Below are 19015 nucleotides of genomic sequence, written 5' to 3'. Positions count from 1 at the left end.
ATGGTGGCCGCGACCTGCGCTCGCTCCTGCCTAGGCGCCGCTCGTCATCCAGCCGGGACGCCGGTCGCCGGCGATGCGTGCTGGTTAGGCGCACGATCGATGCGGGATGCGGCGCATGAGCGAGCGACACACAGAGAGATGCCACTCTCTGGGCACGAGGACCTACCTGATCGATGGCTTGGCTAGATAGTGGATAGATAAGGCTAGCGCTGCATCGTATTTAGATCCTTTGGCAGGATCGCAGCAGCCTGCACTGCCGGCTCGAGGACCACTCGTTCTCCGGTCTCCATCGCCGTCAGCCAGGAAAGGAGGTGACGGAGCACACGGTGGCAATAATCTCAGCCGGCGCCATGCCGCCATATCTAGACGGGAGCCGGAGGACGCGGCAGCTAGCGCAACCAGACAAGTAGGTAGAGGCACCAAGCCTGCCGGGGTGGCTGCCGGGCCGCTGGTGCTCTGCCGATTTGACCGCCGCGCATGCGTCGAGCCTCCTCCTGCCTCCCATCACCCTACTAGCTCGAACTGCCACATGGAGCGACGCCAGCCCGGGGCGCCCTACGCGTGTACGAGACGCGCGGCGCGGCGAGTCCGAGCGTGCCCCGCCACCGGCACCGGCAGAGGCATGGTCTGCCTCGATCGCGCTCTGGCTGGCTGCAGCAGGAGAGGAGAGCGAGCAGCTACCGACCAGCGCATACGACAGGACGCCGCCGGGAGTGCTGGCAGAGGCCAGGGGCTGAGCGTCGCAGCCTGCACGCACGAGCACAGCTAGGGCGCGTTTTGTTCAGTTGGCGAGCTGAGCCTGGCTCGCACCTACCTGCCAGGCCGAGCTAGAGCAGGCTCAACACATACAGCGGCTTTACGTTTGGTTGACTGAATCAATATGTATAGGGTCAAGACAATAGCTGTTTGGTTGGTTGTACTAGAGTATTTTGTATTAGTTTGAATTTAAAAGACAAGTACTAAGATCATATCTACTTTGCTTCGATCCACAATATACTAGTTATTATTGTTATATTAAACCTTAATCTATTTTATAATATATTAATATGCTTTAAGATATGCTAATTATTAACTAATACCATTATTAACCTACTAATAGGCTGCATCCCATGAGCCTAGCTCCGAAGAAACGTATTTCAATCTCGTTTACCGGAAGCCAGGCTCGCCGGCTGCTTTTGCATGCCACAGGCCAGGCCTAAGCCTCCGCCCAGGCAACCAAACTTGCCGTCGGTGCATCCCTAGAGCCTGGCCACGGCGTACGCAGGAAACCAAGGTAGCCCGCAGCCGCGGTATGACTAGACAACACGTCGTCTATATTACTAGCTAGAAGTAACTGGCCGATGCGCTGCTCCGACCCGGTGAGCTCTTCCGGTGGCATTGTACTGTGTGTACTTCTTTCCCAGGTCAGCCGTGGATCATATCGGACGTAGCCGTCGCCGCAGGGTCGGTGGCGCCGCCACGCGGTGCGCGACTTGGTGCCTCGGTGGAGTCGGCTCCTCAGTAGAAAACTGTGCGGGCTGTGGCGCCGCCACGCGGTGCGTGACTTGGGCATATTTGGTTGTACACCTAAAGTGTTAAAAATTGCCACACATTTTCTGCCACACCTGGCTAAGGTTAGACATTAAGGGGCTGTTTGGAGTGCCGCCTAACCCGCCACGGCGCGCCACACTTTTTCCGCCACAGGTGTGGCGGCCGTTTTGAGCGCCACAAGTTAGGCACGCTGTGGCGGGTTAGGCGCCACTCCAAACAGCCCCTAAAATTCTGCGCCACACCTTGGCATGCCTAAGAGAATCTTGCCACACTTTACAAATCATTGACGAGTGGAACCTACACAGTAGAAGAAAAATCTTGCCCCAAATGTGGATACAAACCAAACGCACGCCTAACTCGGTCAAACCTGTCTAACCTTAGGCGTGGCAAACTGTGGCAACTGAGGCAGCGAACCAAACACGCCTTGGTGGAGTTGGCTCCTCAGCAGAAAATTGTGCGGGCTGTGGCGCCGCTGCGACGTGGGATTTGATGCGCGCGCGTTTAATAACACTGCAACACACAAGCGCTTTTGAAATACTAAAACGATTTTTTTACTGTTAACCTGCCAATTTTTTTCTAGAACTATGCTACGTTTTTCAATTGTTGCACAGTAGTCGTTTCCGGGTACTGCGTTCCTGCTCTGTGATTCCCTCCCCCACCCCACCCCACCCCACTAATATAGAACAGCACATACATCCACTCCTTTAGTTTCGGCTGGGGTTGGCCCCAGAATTAATAAAGGCATTAGTTTCGGATCCAACGGCTAGGGGGCGGGGTGGCTCCAACCGGAACTAAAAATTCCTCTTTAGTTCTGAATGGTGACACCAACTGGAACTAGAGAGTCACCCTTTAGTTCTGGTTGGAGCCTCCAGCCGAAACTAAAGTACCCTTTAATGCCGGTTGGAGTTACCAACCGGGATTAAAGGATTCTTCACAAGTTAGTTTAGAAGTAAAACATCCTATCTAGAATCATATATGTTGGATAGGTGGGATGGTAAGAAAAATATACGCGAGACTAGAGGCAGTCCTGGATTGGTTGGGTCTGTACTAGTGCCCTAGCATGTGTAGTTGTGAGCTGAATTATTGTTGTTCGTTTTGTTGCCATTTTGGTGGCCAAGTTGCATGTTAATTTGTTTTTTATCCTTTTCACCAACGTCGTAGCGGGCCTAATTCCGACACTTTTGGACCAGTATAATGGTTGCTCTCTTTGTACTGGTTCAGAAGCTAGCATATGACATTATGTATTTCCTTGTTCAATTGGTTCGAATGGAAGAGATTTCCTTGCTGAGAAAAGTTGTGCAGGTACACACCATCGTTCTTTTTTCTTTCCTGTTGCGTGGAATAAAAAGGGATAACGCATAGGAGTAGTGGATAGCATTTCTTAATTATATCCACACAGCTCGCACACATCAACCAACGAGATCCTTCAAACATTTGTGCATGCAATTTTAGCTGGATGAAGCAGCAAACCAAATTAACCACGCCCAACAAGGACATTAACTCAAGTTAGGAAATATTATTAACCAATTAAAACCGCAACTTTGAGATTGTCTGTATAGGTAAAAGATAATGTTATGCGATGGTCAACTGATATTTTAACATCAATAGATCATAATTTTATCTCAAAAATGATAGGCACATCATAGAACTTCACCATCACCGTCCATACACTGCTGTCTCTAGCTACACCTTATGTTTTTATGGGGTGTCTCCTTATCTCACGGTCCCGCTCCAACTAGACTATCATCGGCATCACTATTCCATCTCGCCAACGGACTAGCGCCTACCATAAAAGTTACCCTTCACTGTCGAATTAAGGTTCGAGAAAAAAGAAACCAATATAAGAGCCCATAACCTCTCTACCGTAAGCTGGCTAGAAATCCACTTCCTCACTGGTATTGGGCAACCATACGTGTACTCCCTCTATCCTATAAAGAGTGCAATTTATTTTTTTTCCGGACAGATCAGTGATGGTGTGAAAAGATTCTCATACCCTTATTTGTTGGTCACATGCAGTTAGTTTTAGTATGCAAATTAAATCTAATCGTAGGTAATTGAGATTCAACTTTTAAGATTATATTTTCTATGAATTTTTTTTCAAACGTTAGGATTTTAACTTTTATAGGATGGAGGAAGTAGGTGTTTTTTTTCCTTTGCAAAGTCAACTCCAATTTGACCTGTAGAAATTGATCAAGTAGTTGACTACTGCATTTATCCAGGAGCAGCTTGTATTTTTAGCAAGGTTTTAAATAGCCGCGGCTATAGTTGCTAGGAAGAGCAGCCGCTATGGCAATTAGTCTGTTAAAACTGGCTATAGCCCGCTAAACGCCGTAACGGTAGCCCTGCCGCTAAACGTTTTTGCCGAAGATTTAAAACCATAATTTTTAGTTATCTTTTTCTTGGAAAGCTTGACCCAAAACAAATATGTCCCTTCGCTTTCCTCGTCACGCAAACAGCAGACTTGATGGCATTTGATATTTTGGCCGGATGACGACTTTTACTGCGAATAGAAACAAGATCGGCCTTGTTAGTTAGTTAGAAAATTCCAGAAACAAATGTCTGTTCCGTGCAGCCTCACGGACAGCGTCACTGCATTACTACATAGGAAAAGACTACTATAAAGGCTTGATTGGTTGGCTACCAAACTGTGGACATGCCAAAATGTAGGCATGCCAAAAATATAGGCATGCAATATTTTTTACTAAAATATTGATAATTTTAGAAGGTGAGCTACTTTTTTATTCCAACGAAACAGGTGCCAAAATTCTTTGACATGTCCACATTTTAGCATTGTAAATTTTAGTAGCCAACTAATCAGCTCTAAAAGTATCTCCAACAGTACCCTAATCTATTCCCGAAACTTGGTTTTGGTTTTGGATATGATCAGCAAATTTCGGACTCCAACAGTTTCCAAAATCAACTCCTAATCTTTTCGCACGCCCAAAACGTCCGCACTCTGACGCCAGATTTCCGCACGCCCACCCCGCTCCCAATCGATAATTTCGCTCGCTGCCGCGCGGCAAACAGATGCGCGCGCCTTTCATCTTCCCCGCAGGCCGCGTCCCGCCGCTTCCAGCTGCATCGGCTCCCGCCGCCTGCATCGCGCTGGTCTCCCGCTGCGCTCCAATCGCACCAGGCCAGCCCCGGCGGCGGCGACGGAGGGGCAGGAGGCAGTACGTGCTGCTGTCGCTGCACAACCTCAACTACGTGCTTACTTTCTTCTCTTTCTTTTTTTACTCCTGGAGGCCACAACATCACGATCAACAGGCACTCAGGCAGCACGGTGACAGGACTATGGAGGCGTCGTTTTCTTCTCTGGAGGCGCCTTGTCGTTGGCTCGAGGCTAGGATATGAGAGCAGCGACATTTGTTGATGTGGAAAAAAAATCAAAAGGTGCGGTGGAATTTAAAATGTTTTAGAACTCACTATTGGGAATTGTTGGAGGAGAGGTCTTCTTTTAGCTCCCAATAGTTTTTGGCAAGTGCAAAAAATAGCTTTTTAAAACTATATTTTTTATAGGCACTCTCGGAGATGCTCTGAGCGATGTGATCTTTGCAGACGGTATAAGAAAAAAATTCTAACTCAATTTTCCTCTCCAGGAGCTATATTTGAAGCAAAAAAGTTGGGCCCATCTCTAATTGCTAAGAAATCTACGTACCCGACTATTTACAGCCCAACACGGGCCCGCCCGATCCAATAATCTATCTCAGACTCAGAGACGGGAAAAGAGAAGGAACAGGAAACAAACAAAAAAAAAATCCCAACGGCAACCGTGTTTCCGTTTGCTTCGCCTGGTCACCTTCCGCGGTGCGTGCGTACGCGGTCGTCTCCATCCGTCCCAACTCCAACTCGTCTCCTCCTCTCCCCCAATCATCAAAAACCTAAACCAAATCCTCCCCATCGATCCCAACTCCCACCCAGAGCCGCCTTCCAACCAGATTCCTCGCGGTCGCGGCCCCCGCTAGAGTCGCGCCCGCCCAATCCCAGAGCCTGCCGCCGCCGCGCTTCCGCCGGCGACGAATCCGGTAAGCCTCCTCGCTCCCCCTCCCTCCCCCTGCTCCGGCTAGATCCGCCGCGCCCAGATCGGTGCTGCCCCGGGATTAGACTATTAGAGACGAGGGGTTGGATTGGCGATCTGCGCGCGCCCCGTCTTGTGGCTTAGTTCATCGCCATCGATTGGTCCGGTCTCTGCTCGGATCGCGCCCGCTTCCACGCTAGGGGTTTTCGTCGCGTCGGGGTAGCATAGGTCGGGGGAGCGGGCCGCCGCCGGGTGTGCGCTCTCTGTTTTCTTTCCTTTCTACTTTAGTCGGGACGGTGGTCGGGGTTGCTACATATGAGTTTCTCGAATTTGCCTGTGAGTGATGTTGTTCTCTGCTGCTGCTTCGCGTTGCAGGTATTTTGAGTTTCGGTCGCGATCGCAGCCATGTCCATGTTCAACAGGATCTTCGGGAAGCCCAAGGAGCAGGCTAACTCCAATGCGTTGGCCACTCTGGACAAGTTAAATGAGGTGACCTTTTTGCCCTTTATTTCATGACATCTGATTGCTTTGACTAAGATGTTTTCCCATGCATTGATTTCATTTCCTTATTTCGGTAGCCTAAATATTACTGTAGCCTTTATTGAATTGTTAGGTTCACCCTGAACATGGCATCACTAGTTGCTTGTTGGTTCATACCACAAAGCTCTGGAATCAGAATTTCGCACCCTTACATTTTAGTGTTTTGGAACTCTCACATTCTCTCAACTTATGGGATGCATGAGTTACTCCCATTGCATTTGCAAGCTCCTCCATCAAGCCTTTTGCGATTGACACAATGATAGGTTAATCATTCTTTCTGTCACTGTATTTGCGCCTTAAGATCTAACGTTTTGCCTCTTAGGGAAGGATCAGGGTCTTTAGCTCTTTATATGTTTAGCCCACTAGTGCACTAACTGACAATATGGAAGATCTTAATGCCTATACCATGTCGAATTAGAGGTTCTAAAAGCTTACTTTATTCATATTCAGACTCTTGATATGCTGGAGAAGAAAGAAAAGGTGCTGGAGAAAAAAGCGGCTGCTGAGCTTGAGAGGGCAAAGGAGTTCTCAAGAGCAAAGAATAAAAGAGGTATGTTCAAATCACCGTATTGCCATTTGTAAGATATACTGTGTTTTGGTGCAGAGATGCTATGCTTTTGTTAGTGCACATAAAGTTTTCTGTGTGCGCAATGTTGCACTATAAACTTAAAAAGTATCCATATTTGCCTATTTTTATGTAATTATTTCTTTTGGTACATGCTACACTGGATTATCAAATATGTGGTTATTCCTTTCGACACAGTTATTGTGCATATCATTGTTAATACCATCATGATGACATTGCATTTTGTTAAATCATATTTAGGTTTGTATGTGCCTGCATTGTACTTGAGGCACACAGTGTGCAAATTGCATAAAGCATTATTTTTTAATCAATCTTCACCATCTTTTACTCACAGGCCAATACAACATACAGTCACTTTTTTTTTGCTTCTTATTTTACTTTCATTTAAACCAATGTTGGTTATCTTTAAAGTGCCACCAACCTCCTTTGTTACGCGATGAAAACTATATTTATAGGAGATTGTTCTAATGCAAATAATAATCCTTTATCTTAACAGCGGCTATCCAGTCCTTGAAGAGGAAAAAACTTTATGAGCAACAAATCGAGCAGCTTGGAAATTTCCAGTTGAGAATCCATGATCAGGTTAATATTCCTACTCAAACATTTGGAGTTTTTTGTTTATATGTTATGTGTGTTAATCGTATGACCCTTCTTAATACAGATGATCATGTTAGAAGCAGCTAAAGCGACAACAGAGACTGTTGATGCATTGAGGACTGGAGCTGCAGCTATGAAAGCAATGCAAAAAGCAACGTTAGTGTTAATTTTGAGTCCATTTTAGGGTTTTCCCACAATATAGGAGGTATCAAATTGATTATTTACCATGTCCCTGCAGAAATATTGATGATGTCGACAAGACTATGGATGAAATTAACGAACAGACTGAAAACATGAAACAAATTCAAGATGCTTTATCAGCTCCTCTTGGAGCTTCTGCTGATTTCGACGAGGTAATCACTGTAGCCATTAAACTTTTTGATCTTGCATTACATTGTTTTCTCTGATGTACTTATCACCTATTGCACTGAAAAAACTATCAGGATGAACTGGAAGCGGAACTTGAAGAACTGGAGGGAGCAGAACTGGAATCTCAGCTTCTGGAGCCTGTTGCAGCTCCTCCAGTGCATCCAGTGCATGTCCCAGCCAACAAGCAACCAGCTCGACCTGCTCCACAGAAAGCTACAGCTGAAGATGATGAGCTTGCTGCACTGCAAGCTGAAATGGCGTTGTGATCAGGTTAATGTTTGATCTAGTTCTGCCTCACTGTACTATTTGCCAACAGGACTACGTTGCTGGTACCTTTGTGGCTAGCTCAACAGTAGTTCTTAGTTAATGGTCTGATGTAGAAATGTGCACACAGTAGCTAGCTGTTAATTTATTCTTACTCTTTTTGTTTCTTAGAATATTTTGAATCTTTGACTGTTCAGGAATTGTCTTAGCTCCCGAGATATCTTCTAGGAATGTTCTGTCACTGGAACACTCTGATGATATCGTTTTGTACTTTACCATCACTGTTAGAATGTACTAGCCCGATAAAGAGATATCACAAGTTCAAATATGCTAATTTAAATACTGGAAACATGTGTGTGACAGTTCTCTGTCTAGATAGATTTATCAGATAAAGAGGTGTATGCTTCAAAGAGAGATTGTATCCATCCAGTTGTCCAGTGTCCAATGTTACTAATGATCCTGAGAATTGGAATGCCTATTTCTATTTTGTCTGACCTGTTGTTGATCTTAAAGTTTGAAGTCACTAATGGGCTGAGAACCTAGTTTCATATAAGTTGTACTGTGGCTTAAAAACTTATTGCAACCACATTTTGGCTGCTTACTACAATCAAAGAAAATTGTAATTGGAAAAATCAACATTTATAAAATTTGCTTGGAATTTACACTTGTAATTCAAGTTTAGGGTGTTTGGAATAGAGATGGGAAGAAGTTTGGACGATTGGTTTCTATGGAAATATTATTATTCAACCTATGTTCTGTTTTGCATGACCTAAGTTACCATTTCCCTTGTTCATAATTAACTCAACTGAAAACATGCAGGTTCCCAATGAAGAGGTGAAATGTGTAAATGATTGGCGTTACACTACGAAGTTCCAAGCGAATCTGGCTATAAAATATTTTCCCGTGTGTGTATAATCTTGGGGGGTATTTGGCAATCGAAGCAGAAAAAAGGCTGCTCCAGCCAGTGTTTGTTTCAGTGGTTTTGGGGGTCTGTTCTGGCTAGACAGTTTCAGTTAATGTGGCTCGGTTAGCTCCATCCATGCTAACCTTCCAGGTCATGCAACTGCATTGTTGTCATACAGTATTTTTCATTGACCCATATTGTCTGGAGCCATGTAAAAATGTTATAAATCCCCAGGGTTCACATTTGATGCGCCTGTTTGCAGCTCTCAGTTTTTAAAGCAGCGTTATTCCTGTACCCCACAGGTACCAGTGTAGTGTTTGTTACTTTTCGTGCATTTTGCTGGAAAAAAGACTTAGAGCAACATGGTACTTTTGAAGGCATCTGGACTGTGGCCTGTGGGCAAGGATTTACAGCGATTTCCTAATCGTCTTGGAAACTTTGCTATCACGTACACGAGAAAACTGAGAAGAGACAAAATAGTTGTATGAAACTTGAAACTGAATTCTATGACTGATCTTATAAACTGTTGTGGGTTTTATGAAATCAACTCAAGAATTAAAGATGCTCTCGATTTAGATGGATCAGGCTCCTGCTGTGCTGATTTGCAGTAGCCTGTAGGATCAAGGACTGAGCGAGCGAGGTGACTACACAGCAGCAACCAGCAGGCGCCACACCCATACCGGAGGACGCGACAACCAAGCAAACTGGGGCTGCTGCTGGCAGGCGCCCCCTGCCAATCTGACCGCCGCGCATTCAGTTAGCCACCTCCTGCCCATCATCAGGCATTCAGGCCATTACCCTACTGGACCGTGTAGCCGTGCAGAGCGCCACATGGAGCTAAGTGGACCCGGACGCCCTACACGTGTACGAGACCCGCAGCACGGTTTGTGTGCGCCTCGTCATGGAGTGTCGTTCTGGCACCTCCGCACCTCCCAGGTCCACAGCCCTCACCGGCTATGCAGCAACAGTGCCCTCATACGCGGGCAGAGAGCATCTACGCAAAGTTACAAACATGCGTACAACAAAGAGCACTGCTGCAAGGTAGCAAGGCCAAGAAAGCGCTGCTGCAATAGGCACCAGGGCATGTCAACATGACATCCTATCAGACTACTGTCATCTACGGCAACGAAGATATAACTCGCTAGTACCAGCACTGCTCCAATAAATTCGACCTGTGGTACTCAACTTCACAAATCGGACGCCCACCACGACCCGGACAACATCCACCTTTAACCTACAGCGCGCTTCGCGCATTACAGTCTAATGAGGCAGGTGACAGGATGGGGCATCACGGCCTAGCGCAAGACGACGCTCAGACCTTCCTTCTCTTCACCTTCATTCTCATTTTCACCTTCCTTTCCAGTTGCCTGTAGCTTGGCGATAGCCTCCTGTGGGGGAGGGTGGTCGAACTTGCAGTGCACGCCATACCTGCACGTGCCAGATCTCATGTAGAAGGCACAGATCTCGGCGTCCTGCATAAGCATAAGTGAAGTGTCAGCCACTATTGAGCTACCATTACAGGTAGCATTCGACAAGTTGAGGGAGAGATGAATTCAATAACAGTAATCCTTGGCTACTGAAACAAGTAACTAAGAGAACATTTGTAAACATAAACATAAGTAGAAATCAAGCAAGTCCCAGCTGAAAACCAGCATACAACACAAAAGCTTTCTTTCCAGTGTGAGTGAACATAGAACTCACAACAATGGACACTGTAACGTTAAGAGACTTCTGTCAACAGGAACTACTGCAGTTTTTGAAACCGAACCGGTGAGGAAACCAGTCAGGGAAGATCTCTGACACAGGCTGCCTGGGCTTGATGCCCCCGGTGGCCTGGTTCTAGGCCAAAATTTCCAAGGAAGCCAACTTAAAAAACTGCATAAATATTAGACCCAAAGATGAGTTGCAACATGTTGCAACCAGCTCAGCCCAGGGTCTAGTCCAATCCTAGGTCTGCCCATGAAACCGGTCACACCATCGGTTTACTAGTCCAAATGCCAGATTACCAGCAGATTGTTGGCTTGACCTACAAATTATTTTTGTCAATAAAATTAATGGAAAAAATCAATTTGCTGTAGTGCCATTTGTCAGAACATGTCTAATGCCTGACAAGTACTGGCCAACAAGATGGTTTGACCTGGTTATTTTTTCCCAGGTGATGCAGTGGAAGAGGTGGGCATTTCAATCCCAGCCAACACATGGAATTAAAATACAATATTTTTATTAAAAAATATCTAACGTCCAAACTGAACAAGACAAAGTTTGGGTCTTTATTCTTGGTTTATAAAAGGTGCTATCCCAAAAGAATGACCGGAAGGCATTAAAAAAGGTTTTAAAGTTGGATGCTATTTAGCAGATACCATTTTACAATTTCAAGTGTCTTCGCTACCAGTAATATAGTCTAGCAATGTTACCTCTCTCCTTGGAAGGCCAGCAAGAGTAAGTGTCACAGGCTGCTGAGGATCCCCGTTTTCATTGGCACCAGGTGCAGAGCGGTTGATAGGATGGTGAAACTTGCACTTCTGAGAATACTTGCAAGATCCTGTCTTCATGTAAAACTACATTACACAAAAATGAGAAAAGGACAAAAGGATCAAATAAGCACAAAAATTGAGCGCAATAGCACATAGATAAACTGAATTGGACATTAAAGAAGATGGTCATGCCACATACATCACAAACAGTTTCTCCAGGCCTCTGAGGATAGATTATTGGCACAGGTTCAATCTGCATTTTACAAAAGAAAGCATATGTTAGTCTACATTTTGTTATTTTTGGATTCTTAGGCTGCATAGTGCTACCGTATGGCACTGTGCCACACTGCCATTTTTAGATTCTTAGTCTATACTTACCGGCATATGAGTCGCATGAAAATCAAAGCTTTGCATAATATTTGCAGCTGGATTTAACACCGCCGCAGAGACAATGGGTGCTAGAGTAGGAAGAGTATCGTGATCCAGTGGAGCCATCAATGCTATATCCACAATGTGGTGCAAAACAATATCAGAGGAAAATAAGGGTCTAAAAACAATTCCGTATGTGTAAAAAGTTGCATCAAAATTGGATCTCATAATTTTAAGCACTAACGCTGTTGTGACATTGAAGTTGATAGGTACCAGTCTGAACATTGAAAATGGAATGAGAAAGTATCTTGAAATTGCTGTCTGAAAATTGGCAGCATAAGGTCAATATGTTTTAGCATGAGAATAAAAAGGAGCTACATAATAATGGTTACAGCCGCAAGAGACTCTGTCAGTGGTCCACAAAACCTAAGCTAATGAGTAACAGACACTTCAGCAAAATTTCTAAGTGTTTCTATCATAATTTCATAACAAGAACATATAATATTAGAAGCTCCGGTTCTGTCTTTTCTATATCATTTTAAGACTTTTTAGAACCTCAATGATTACAAGGTCACTGCAAGCTTGATCTGTACATGACAAGTCTTCTATTCAACAGGCCAATCCAATACATTGCAGGCTAAGCTATGACATCAATTAGAGTGAGCTACTGATGGTTTCTCTATCCTTCCGGAAGTAACACAACGAAAACAGAATAAAATGGCCCACAGGATGTCATGATAATTTAACTCGAGCAAATGATTAGTTATGAAAAGAACAAACCTGGCCGATAAGGATGGTTGAAGCGACAAGTAGAACCATATTTGCAGCTGTACAAGCGTAAAAGGGGAAAAAATTCAGACCTCTCCAAACTTGTATTAAGAGGCAAAGGCAACTAGGATAGTGATCCTGTTAGAGAAGAAGGTACCTGCCTGTCTTCATATAAAACGAGCAATCCACTTCACCCTGCAATATGGGAGAAAAGGTTATTAAGCAATACAAGCTACCTGGGTACAGCGAAGGTAAAATGTAGCATTAAACTGTAGTGATATGTGAAAAGATACTCTAGCAGACAGTACTTTGAGAGAACTAAGAAACAGGAATTGTAGAGAGATGACAATTATACTCATGAAATCCTTTTACAAACCAAGACTGAATTACCGACAGAATCTGCAGTAGGCATAGAGCATGTTTAAATTTGTTAATTTGCTGCATTTTTTTGCGACAGACTAATTGATATGGTTTCCAAATAAAAGACATGAATAAACTGGAACTTAGTGTATCTGATGCCATAGCAAATTAAAAAGGTACCACCTTAAGACAGGTATATAAATAAAGGTTACTACTCTAGCTAAAGAAAAACATCACTTGGTAAACACATACTGGTCTTATAGGAAGCCCCTTTGCGTTATGTGCCTCAGCTGAGGCAGTTGGTGCATGCGTCTTTGCTGGAACTGAACTATCTGCTGTACCAATGTGTGCTGCTGCATCAGTTGTTGCTGTATATATGGTTTCCTTTGCAATCACAGGTGCTATCTCAACATCTTTGGGATGATTGAACTTGCATTTTGCACCAAATTTGCATTTGCCTGTTTTTGCATAGAACTGAAATACAGGACACATTAAGGAATGAACTTGAACATTAGACAATTGAGAAACATAAAGATAATTTATGATAATAAAAGATGCGATGGTAGATGTTCTTACGGAACAAACCGGCTCAAAAGGCCTCACTGGTAAGATGGCACTATCGGCAATTAGAGACTCCTGTATTTCAGGAAAGCATAGTCATTGAGACTTCATTATGGAGGGTTAAAAAACTCTAGTAGGCTAGTCAATAAATATAATTAACATACTCTGTTGTCTGTTCCAGCCCATAATGCATTCACCTTTTCCTTTGGATGGTTGAACTTGCATTTAGATTTAAATCTACAACTATTAGACTTCATGAAATACTGCAAAGTCAAGAACAATATTATGCATATATTGATCAAACATATTCTGAAACAAGAATATGAATTACTTACAGGACAATCTGGTTCCCCTGGTCGCTCAGGATAAGAATCTTCAACGTTCGGGACCTACAAAAGTCAGCCAGGGAAAAAAAATCATTCAGAGGATTACAAGACAGAAGGCACAACTACATAACATTATGGTCATTACTCCATAAGGTACCAAATATAGAAAGGCAAACCAAGTAATAGCCAAGAAAATTTCAAAAGGTTAATCCAGAAATAGCACTCCCATGAAAGTGCAACTGTTTTTTAGCTACTAGGTGTGCCCCCATATAAATTGTTGCTTATGTCAATGTTTATCAGCATTTCAGCTGATTAAGTATAAGTTAAACATTATTTAGGCCCCATTTGGATCCATGGACTAAACAGGTAGACTAAAAATAAGCACCAAAGATGCATGGACTATTTTAGTTCTGTTCTGTTGCACCTTTTAGTCTTAGTCCACCTGTGTTTCTCATCTACCTTTTAATCCTGGGATCCAAACAGGATATGGACTAATTTTAGTCACCTAACTTTTAGGCACCTAAACTTTAGTCCGGACTAAACTTTAGTCCTAGGTGATCCAAACAGGGTCTTAATGGGAGGGATATTAAGAATTGAAGTAGCATAGGCGTGCAGCTTTGTAGTGCAGATGCAAATGCACAAGGAGTCACTTGTCCAGCATGATGAGGCTAGGAAAAATGCAAAGACTGGAACCAAGATTGTTGTGAACCAAAAGTGGCAAATGACAATGGATGGCATGGTAATGATTTTGAGTCTCAATGTTCTGCAGCAGGATGGTGAGGAATAAAACCAAGGTATGCAATTCAGAAAGAAAGAAAACAGCAACATGTAGTTGGAGGAAAAAAAGACATGCATACATATGGTAGGAGTACAATGTACCATGGCTCTTACAGCAGTACAGTGACCCATGGTGATTCAACCCCTCTAAAACCTAGGCGCTTAAGGCACGGAGATGCCATACATGATGATACACATGCTCACTTCTCAAGAGAAAAGAAAAAATGATACAAAAAGTAGAGGGAATATCAGGCATTCCTAAACTATTCCATCCCATTACGGTTAGGCAAATTACTAGCAGCAGCAACGCCATAACGTGTCACCAGCAGCGATCAAGCACAGAGGGAGCCACAACAAACCCGCCAAGCCTATAAAAACCCCTGCCACTGTTCCTGTCCAGATCAAGCGTAGCGACTGCCCCATCCAGATCGACCACTGCAGCCGGGAGGGACAGGGGGAATAGAGGTTGCTTGGCCCTGCTGAGTGCTGATTCCCTGCCGGTCTTCCATCCCTGCCCTCTCTTACTGCTTTGGCCAGGGCAACAGCGACACCCAGGACCCAGGAGTGACCTGTCGCCTAGCTGCCTAGGCGGTGACTTACAAACCATGTCGTGTAGAGATGCAGACAGTATGCTAACATTCATTAAAAGTTAAATGGTTATCTTGCACACACCTTACATATATAGCCAGGGAAAACAAGGAATGGCAGGTGGTGTAGGAATACAGGTGTTAAGAAAAGCAATTCCAAGGGGCATCATGGACAAAAGAGGATAGGGAGGAGGCAAGAGATGTGAAGGGGAAACAGACATCAGGAGTAAATTCAGGAATTGTAAGGTTTCAATATATTAATAAACAAAATCTAACTTTTAACTAGAGTCCCCAACCCCCCCCCCCCCCCCCACAACACTCAGGAGAGCAGCATGTTTTTGTATTGAAGAAAGAGAGCATTGGACAGATTGTATGTACCCCTTCAAAAGGAAGAGTATGCACGCATACACACACAATCACACGCAGGCAGACCACACACTCAAGTGAGGAATATCTGAATGTGATTAAAACTATATGAACTTTTTAGTCATAAATTAAACAGAGACATTTCTTTTATCAAAGAGGGACAAAAGTTCTTTTCTCCTTTTTCAAAATACAATCTTCTAAATCAAAATATGGACAAGTTAGAAGTAGGCTTGACTGAACTATGGTAAGAACTTGGCTTCTTCACCGTACAGGTCACCAACAGCAATACTAGAGAGGAAGAGAGGACGTGAATCGCTCAATATACACAAAAAAGAATAGTGAAATGGAAGTTAATTTAAAGACCAGCACAACACCAAATGCAACCTTAGATTGTTGATTAGTAAACATTTGCTAGTAGTGTAGCATTGGCGTAGACATCAATCACTATTACCTCAAGCTCCCTAGATTCACCTAACATAAAAATAAGCAATGTATATAGTATATATTCAGTAATAAACACCATACAATATTGCAACTACTACGAGTTCGGGACTGTACGTTAAAGAGTGCACTTCAATACCATTCTATAAATACTGAGTAGGGGTACTTTAGTGACTTTTCCAGCTTTATAGATTGTGCATAAAAAACGCAAACAAAGTATTTTACCAACCATCTGTTCCCCTTCCCACCTTGCATGCTAGACTCACAAGTGGCTGGATTGGTAGCAACTCGATGAAGTCTCTGTGAAAAAATTCTCTGCTAGGATTAGGCTCTGTCAACCATGATTGAAAGGCTACCCTGCAGGCTGCAGCTAACTAGCTTGCTATTACAAAAAAATGTGTTGTTGCAATGCATCTGTTTAACACTTCAACGCAGAAATAGAGGCCAGCTAACTGTGTTCTTACCTTCTATTTATGTGGCCAGTTCTACTAACGATAATACAAGCATGGTTTTGGAAATAACATAGATAAAGCCATAAAGGTATGCACATCAAAAACAAACAACAAATAAGCTTTCTAAAATTAACATTTGAAATAATAAAATATATAGATTGCTACAAATAATAATGACAGGTAGTCACCTCTTTCCAGTTTGGAACCCCACCCTCTGGAACCCATTGTGGATGGTCAAATTTGCAGGCCTCTCCATACTTACAGGTTCTGGTCCTCATATAGAAGGCACAGTCCTTTTCCCCCGGTCGTTGTGGATATAAAGGAAGGCTGCTTTCAAGCCTAGGGCGTTTAGCCATAGTATTTGATGAATATAAAGCCTCATTCTGGCCAATAGTATTATGACTTCCCATAAAAGATTGGTGATAGAGAGCTATAGTAGATATACAAAAGAACTTTATAAGCCAGGTGTATTAGGCAACCATATACTGAAAATAATTATAAAGTACTGACATGAATGAAAGCATAGCTATCAAACTTAAAAGTAATACTAGTATAAGGGAAAATGTTAGCCCTAATGCTGTCTGAGAACTCTTAGTATCACTCACTTCAGAAGTACTGCAACAATGTAACTTTTTATGTTTCATTACAGCTGAATGGCAATAATCAAGTGCGTTTACAGCTGGTAGCTAACCTCAAAATTGGCCTGGATTTATTTGATAGAAACATGGTGATAGCTTTTCCACATTCAAAATCACAAGCCCAAAAGTCCCAACTCCCAGTATTCTGTTTTCTAGTGCAGTTACTACTCACCATTACCAAGGATCTTCCCTGTTCAAATATTATACCATTGTTGTTCTAAGCTTATTCCATAAATAAAGGTCTCAGATGCTTGAAAAGTACAACTAAAACAAAGTTCAATACAACTGAGCTCAGCCTACTTGAAAGCTCTTTTAGAAGCTACGTGACTCGAACACCTTCAGAGAACTAGGCTGGTGATCCTCGTCTTTAATTGCTCAGATCATTTGCAAAGAACCCCGTATATCCATGAAAATACAATCTACACAACATTTTACATAAATACTTTCAAACAACTCAAACACCTGAGAGGCTATAAGGCTATGGGACAGCCATACATAAGTAGAAGGCAATGGCACTGCTGATACTAAATGGTGCAGTTATTACCCTTATTTATTCTCTGCTGTGTTTGCAAGTTTTATGGACCCTCGCAATTCCGCGAAGCATAATATACTGATCGTAAGTACTCTATATATACACTAGATCAGTACAAGCTACATTAACACTAACAACACCCAGTCAATAATTCACAGGACCCATAATTTATATAACCCACTAACATATGCTCAAAGTACCATAGCCAATGTATCATCGTACATTCGTACTACTAAGTTTCAGATCAACAAGCAGCCATACGTCCATACACCACGGTACCCACGAACAGGAAACAAATCGCCCACGCCGCGCCCATGCATCAGCCAAAATACAGCAGCATTGTCCGATGAACACACACGGGGGAACGCCTCACACCAACCGAAACAGGGAGATGGCCGCTCTCACCTCCCGCGGATCGCCCCGCACCGACGTGCGAGTCGAAAGCGCCAACGTGCGAGTCGAAGGCGCCGAAGTGCGAGTCGAAAGCGCCGACGTGCGAGTCGAAGGCGCTGGCGTCGGCGGAGGGATAGGGCGGAGGCGGCGGGGCGCCGGCGTAACGGGCCGCGATGAGGTCGACCTCAAAGTCCGAGTACCGCGGCGGCGGCGGCGGCGGCGGCTCGCTGTCGCCGCCCGGGAAAGCGCCGCGGGAGTACGGGTAGAGGGGGTCCGACATCACCGGCGGCTAGGGTTTCCGCACCCGTCGCGGTGTGGGGATGGGGAGGAAGCGGCCGGCCTGAGCCTGCGAAGCCTTCTTTATCGAGCTCGTGCGGGCACGCAGACGCACTCGGCGCTCTCTCTACCCACACCAATAAATCGCTTTTTCTTAACCTTTAATTAATCATGTCACGTTTCCTGAAGGCTTTTACTTCGCCTGCTTCAACAGAGTTACGGTTCCATTGGTTAGCGGTGTGTTTGATTGGAGCTAATGGGTAGAATGAAAGGTTTACAAATTGCTTGCTTGTTTGATGGTAGCAGCAGTTTTGGTGGATTGGAAATAGGAGTTTAGAGAGCTAACTCCCACCAATCATTTCGCAAGGAGGAGGCGGTAATTAGGTGAGAATCATATATTAAACGGAAGAAAGATGAATTATCCTTACTACTTAGTCTTTCTAGATCCTTTTACCTAGATGCTAGAAAAAAAATACTTCACATACTAAAACGGCTTTATTCAGCGTTAGTATGGTTTAATATAACATCGGACGCCGCACAATTATACCACGTTGCACTTGTTGATTGGATCAGCGTGTAATGCATGTATGCATGCATGCATCCCGATGGTTCGTGAACAAACATAGATAACACCTGCGTGCGTGCTACATCTCCACTTCTTCGCTCAAATATCTTTTTTAACCATGTATATGCTAAAATTTACATCATCGATAAAATGCCAGTTGTGCTTCAGGGCATCTCTCTTTCTTATCTTATAGAAATCTTCTTGCTAAAACATACCTATCACCTCACCAAAATTAAAATCAGATGTGTATCCGCCTCCTTTCTTCTCTTATAGAACTTTTAAATCCTCAGTGAACTATTTTTCTCATCTGCAATATACTGCC

At 43.8% G+C, this 19015-nt stretch overlaps 2 protein-coding genes across 7 annotated transcripts; one reads left to right on the top strand and one right to left on the bottom strand.

Annotated features, from left to right (window-relative positions):
* The first annotated feature begins 5311 nt into the window (after positions 1-5311).
* LOC112892145 (vacuolar protein sorting-associated protein 32 homolog 2-like) lies at positions 5312-9102 on the top strand. The gene is made up of 8 exons (XM_025959243.1): positions 5312-5555; positions 5924-6037; positions 6539-6638; positions 7171-7256; positions 7336-7427; positions 7510-7624; positions 7715-7910; positions 8724-9102. Exons 2-7 carry the CDS (start codon positions 5954-5956, stop codon positions 7904-7906), a joined length of 669 nt encoding a protein of 222 aa, XP_025815028.1. The 5' UTR covers positions 5312-5555; positions 5924-5953; the 3' UTR covers positions 7907-7910; positions 8724-9102.
* Positions 9103-9765: 663 nt separating this feature from the next.
* Positions 9766-18243, bottom strand: LOC112892144 (zinc finger CCCH domain-containing protein 8-like). 6 transcript variants are annotated; one of them, XM_025959237.1, is made up of 13 exons: positions 17865-18242; positions 16478-16719; positions 16067-16137; positions 13676-13729; positions 13505-13577; positions 13356-13415; positions 13032-13253; positions 12577-12614; positions 12432-12478; positions 11661-11782; positions 11482-11535; positions 11223-11366; positions 9766-10280 (listed from the first exon to the last, which is right to left on the bottom strand). In XM_025959237.1, exons 1-13 carry the CDS (start codon positions 18130-18132, stop codon positions 10104-10106), a joined length of 1572 nt encoding a protein of 523 aa, XP_025815022.1. In that variant the 5' UTR covers positions 18133-18242; the 3' UTR covers positions 9766-10103. The 6 variants fall into 6 exon arrangements, with proteins under 6 accessions (XP_025815022.1, XP_025815024.1, XP_025815023.1 ...); XM_025959239.1 differs by lacking the exon at positions 16067-16137 and having other exon boundaries at positions 13505-13591; positions 17865-18241; XM_025959238.1 differs by lacking the exon at positions 16067-16137 and having other exon boundaries at positions 13505-13603; positions 17865-18240.
* Positions 18244-19015: the final 772 nt, after the last annotated feature.

Source organism: Panicum hallii, chromosome 5 (assembly GCF_002211085.1).
Source record: "Panicum hallii strain FIL2 chromosome 5, PHallii_v3.1, whole genome shotgun sequence".
Classification (NCBI taxonomy): domain Eukaryota; kingdom Viridiplantae; phylum Streptophyta; class Magnoliopsida; order Poales; family Poaceae; genus Panicum; species Panicum hallii.
The sequence above is the reverse complement of the archived record's forward strand: the minus strand, read 5'-3'. Positions and strand labels throughout refer to the sequence as shown.

Coding starts and splice junctions, on each gene's coding strand:
- LOC112892144 (XM_025959236.1), bottom strand. CDS start 18,132: ATGTCGGACCCCCTCTACCCGTACTCCCGCGGCGCTTTCCCGGGCGGC. Junction 13,730..16,477: donor GGGTTCCAAACTGGAAAGAG/GTGACTACCTGT, acceptor TGACTTTTGTAG/GTCCCGAACGTTGAAGATTC. Junction 11,367..11,481: donor CTGGAGAAACTGTTTGTGAT/GTATGTGGCATG, acceptor TGTGTAATGTAG/TTTTACATGAAGACAGGATC.
- LOC112892145 (XM_025959243.1), top strand. CDS start 5,954: ATGTCCATGTTCAACAGGATCTTCGGGAAGCCCAAGGAGCAGGCTAAC. Junction 6,038..6,538: donor CTCTGGACAAGTTAAATGAG/GTGACCTTTTTG, acceptor ATTCATATTCAG/ACTCTTGATATGCTGGAGAA. Junction 7,428..7,509: donor AAAGCAATGCAAAAAGCAAC/GTTAGTGTTAAT, acceptor ATGTCCCTGCAG/AAATATTGATGATGTCGACA.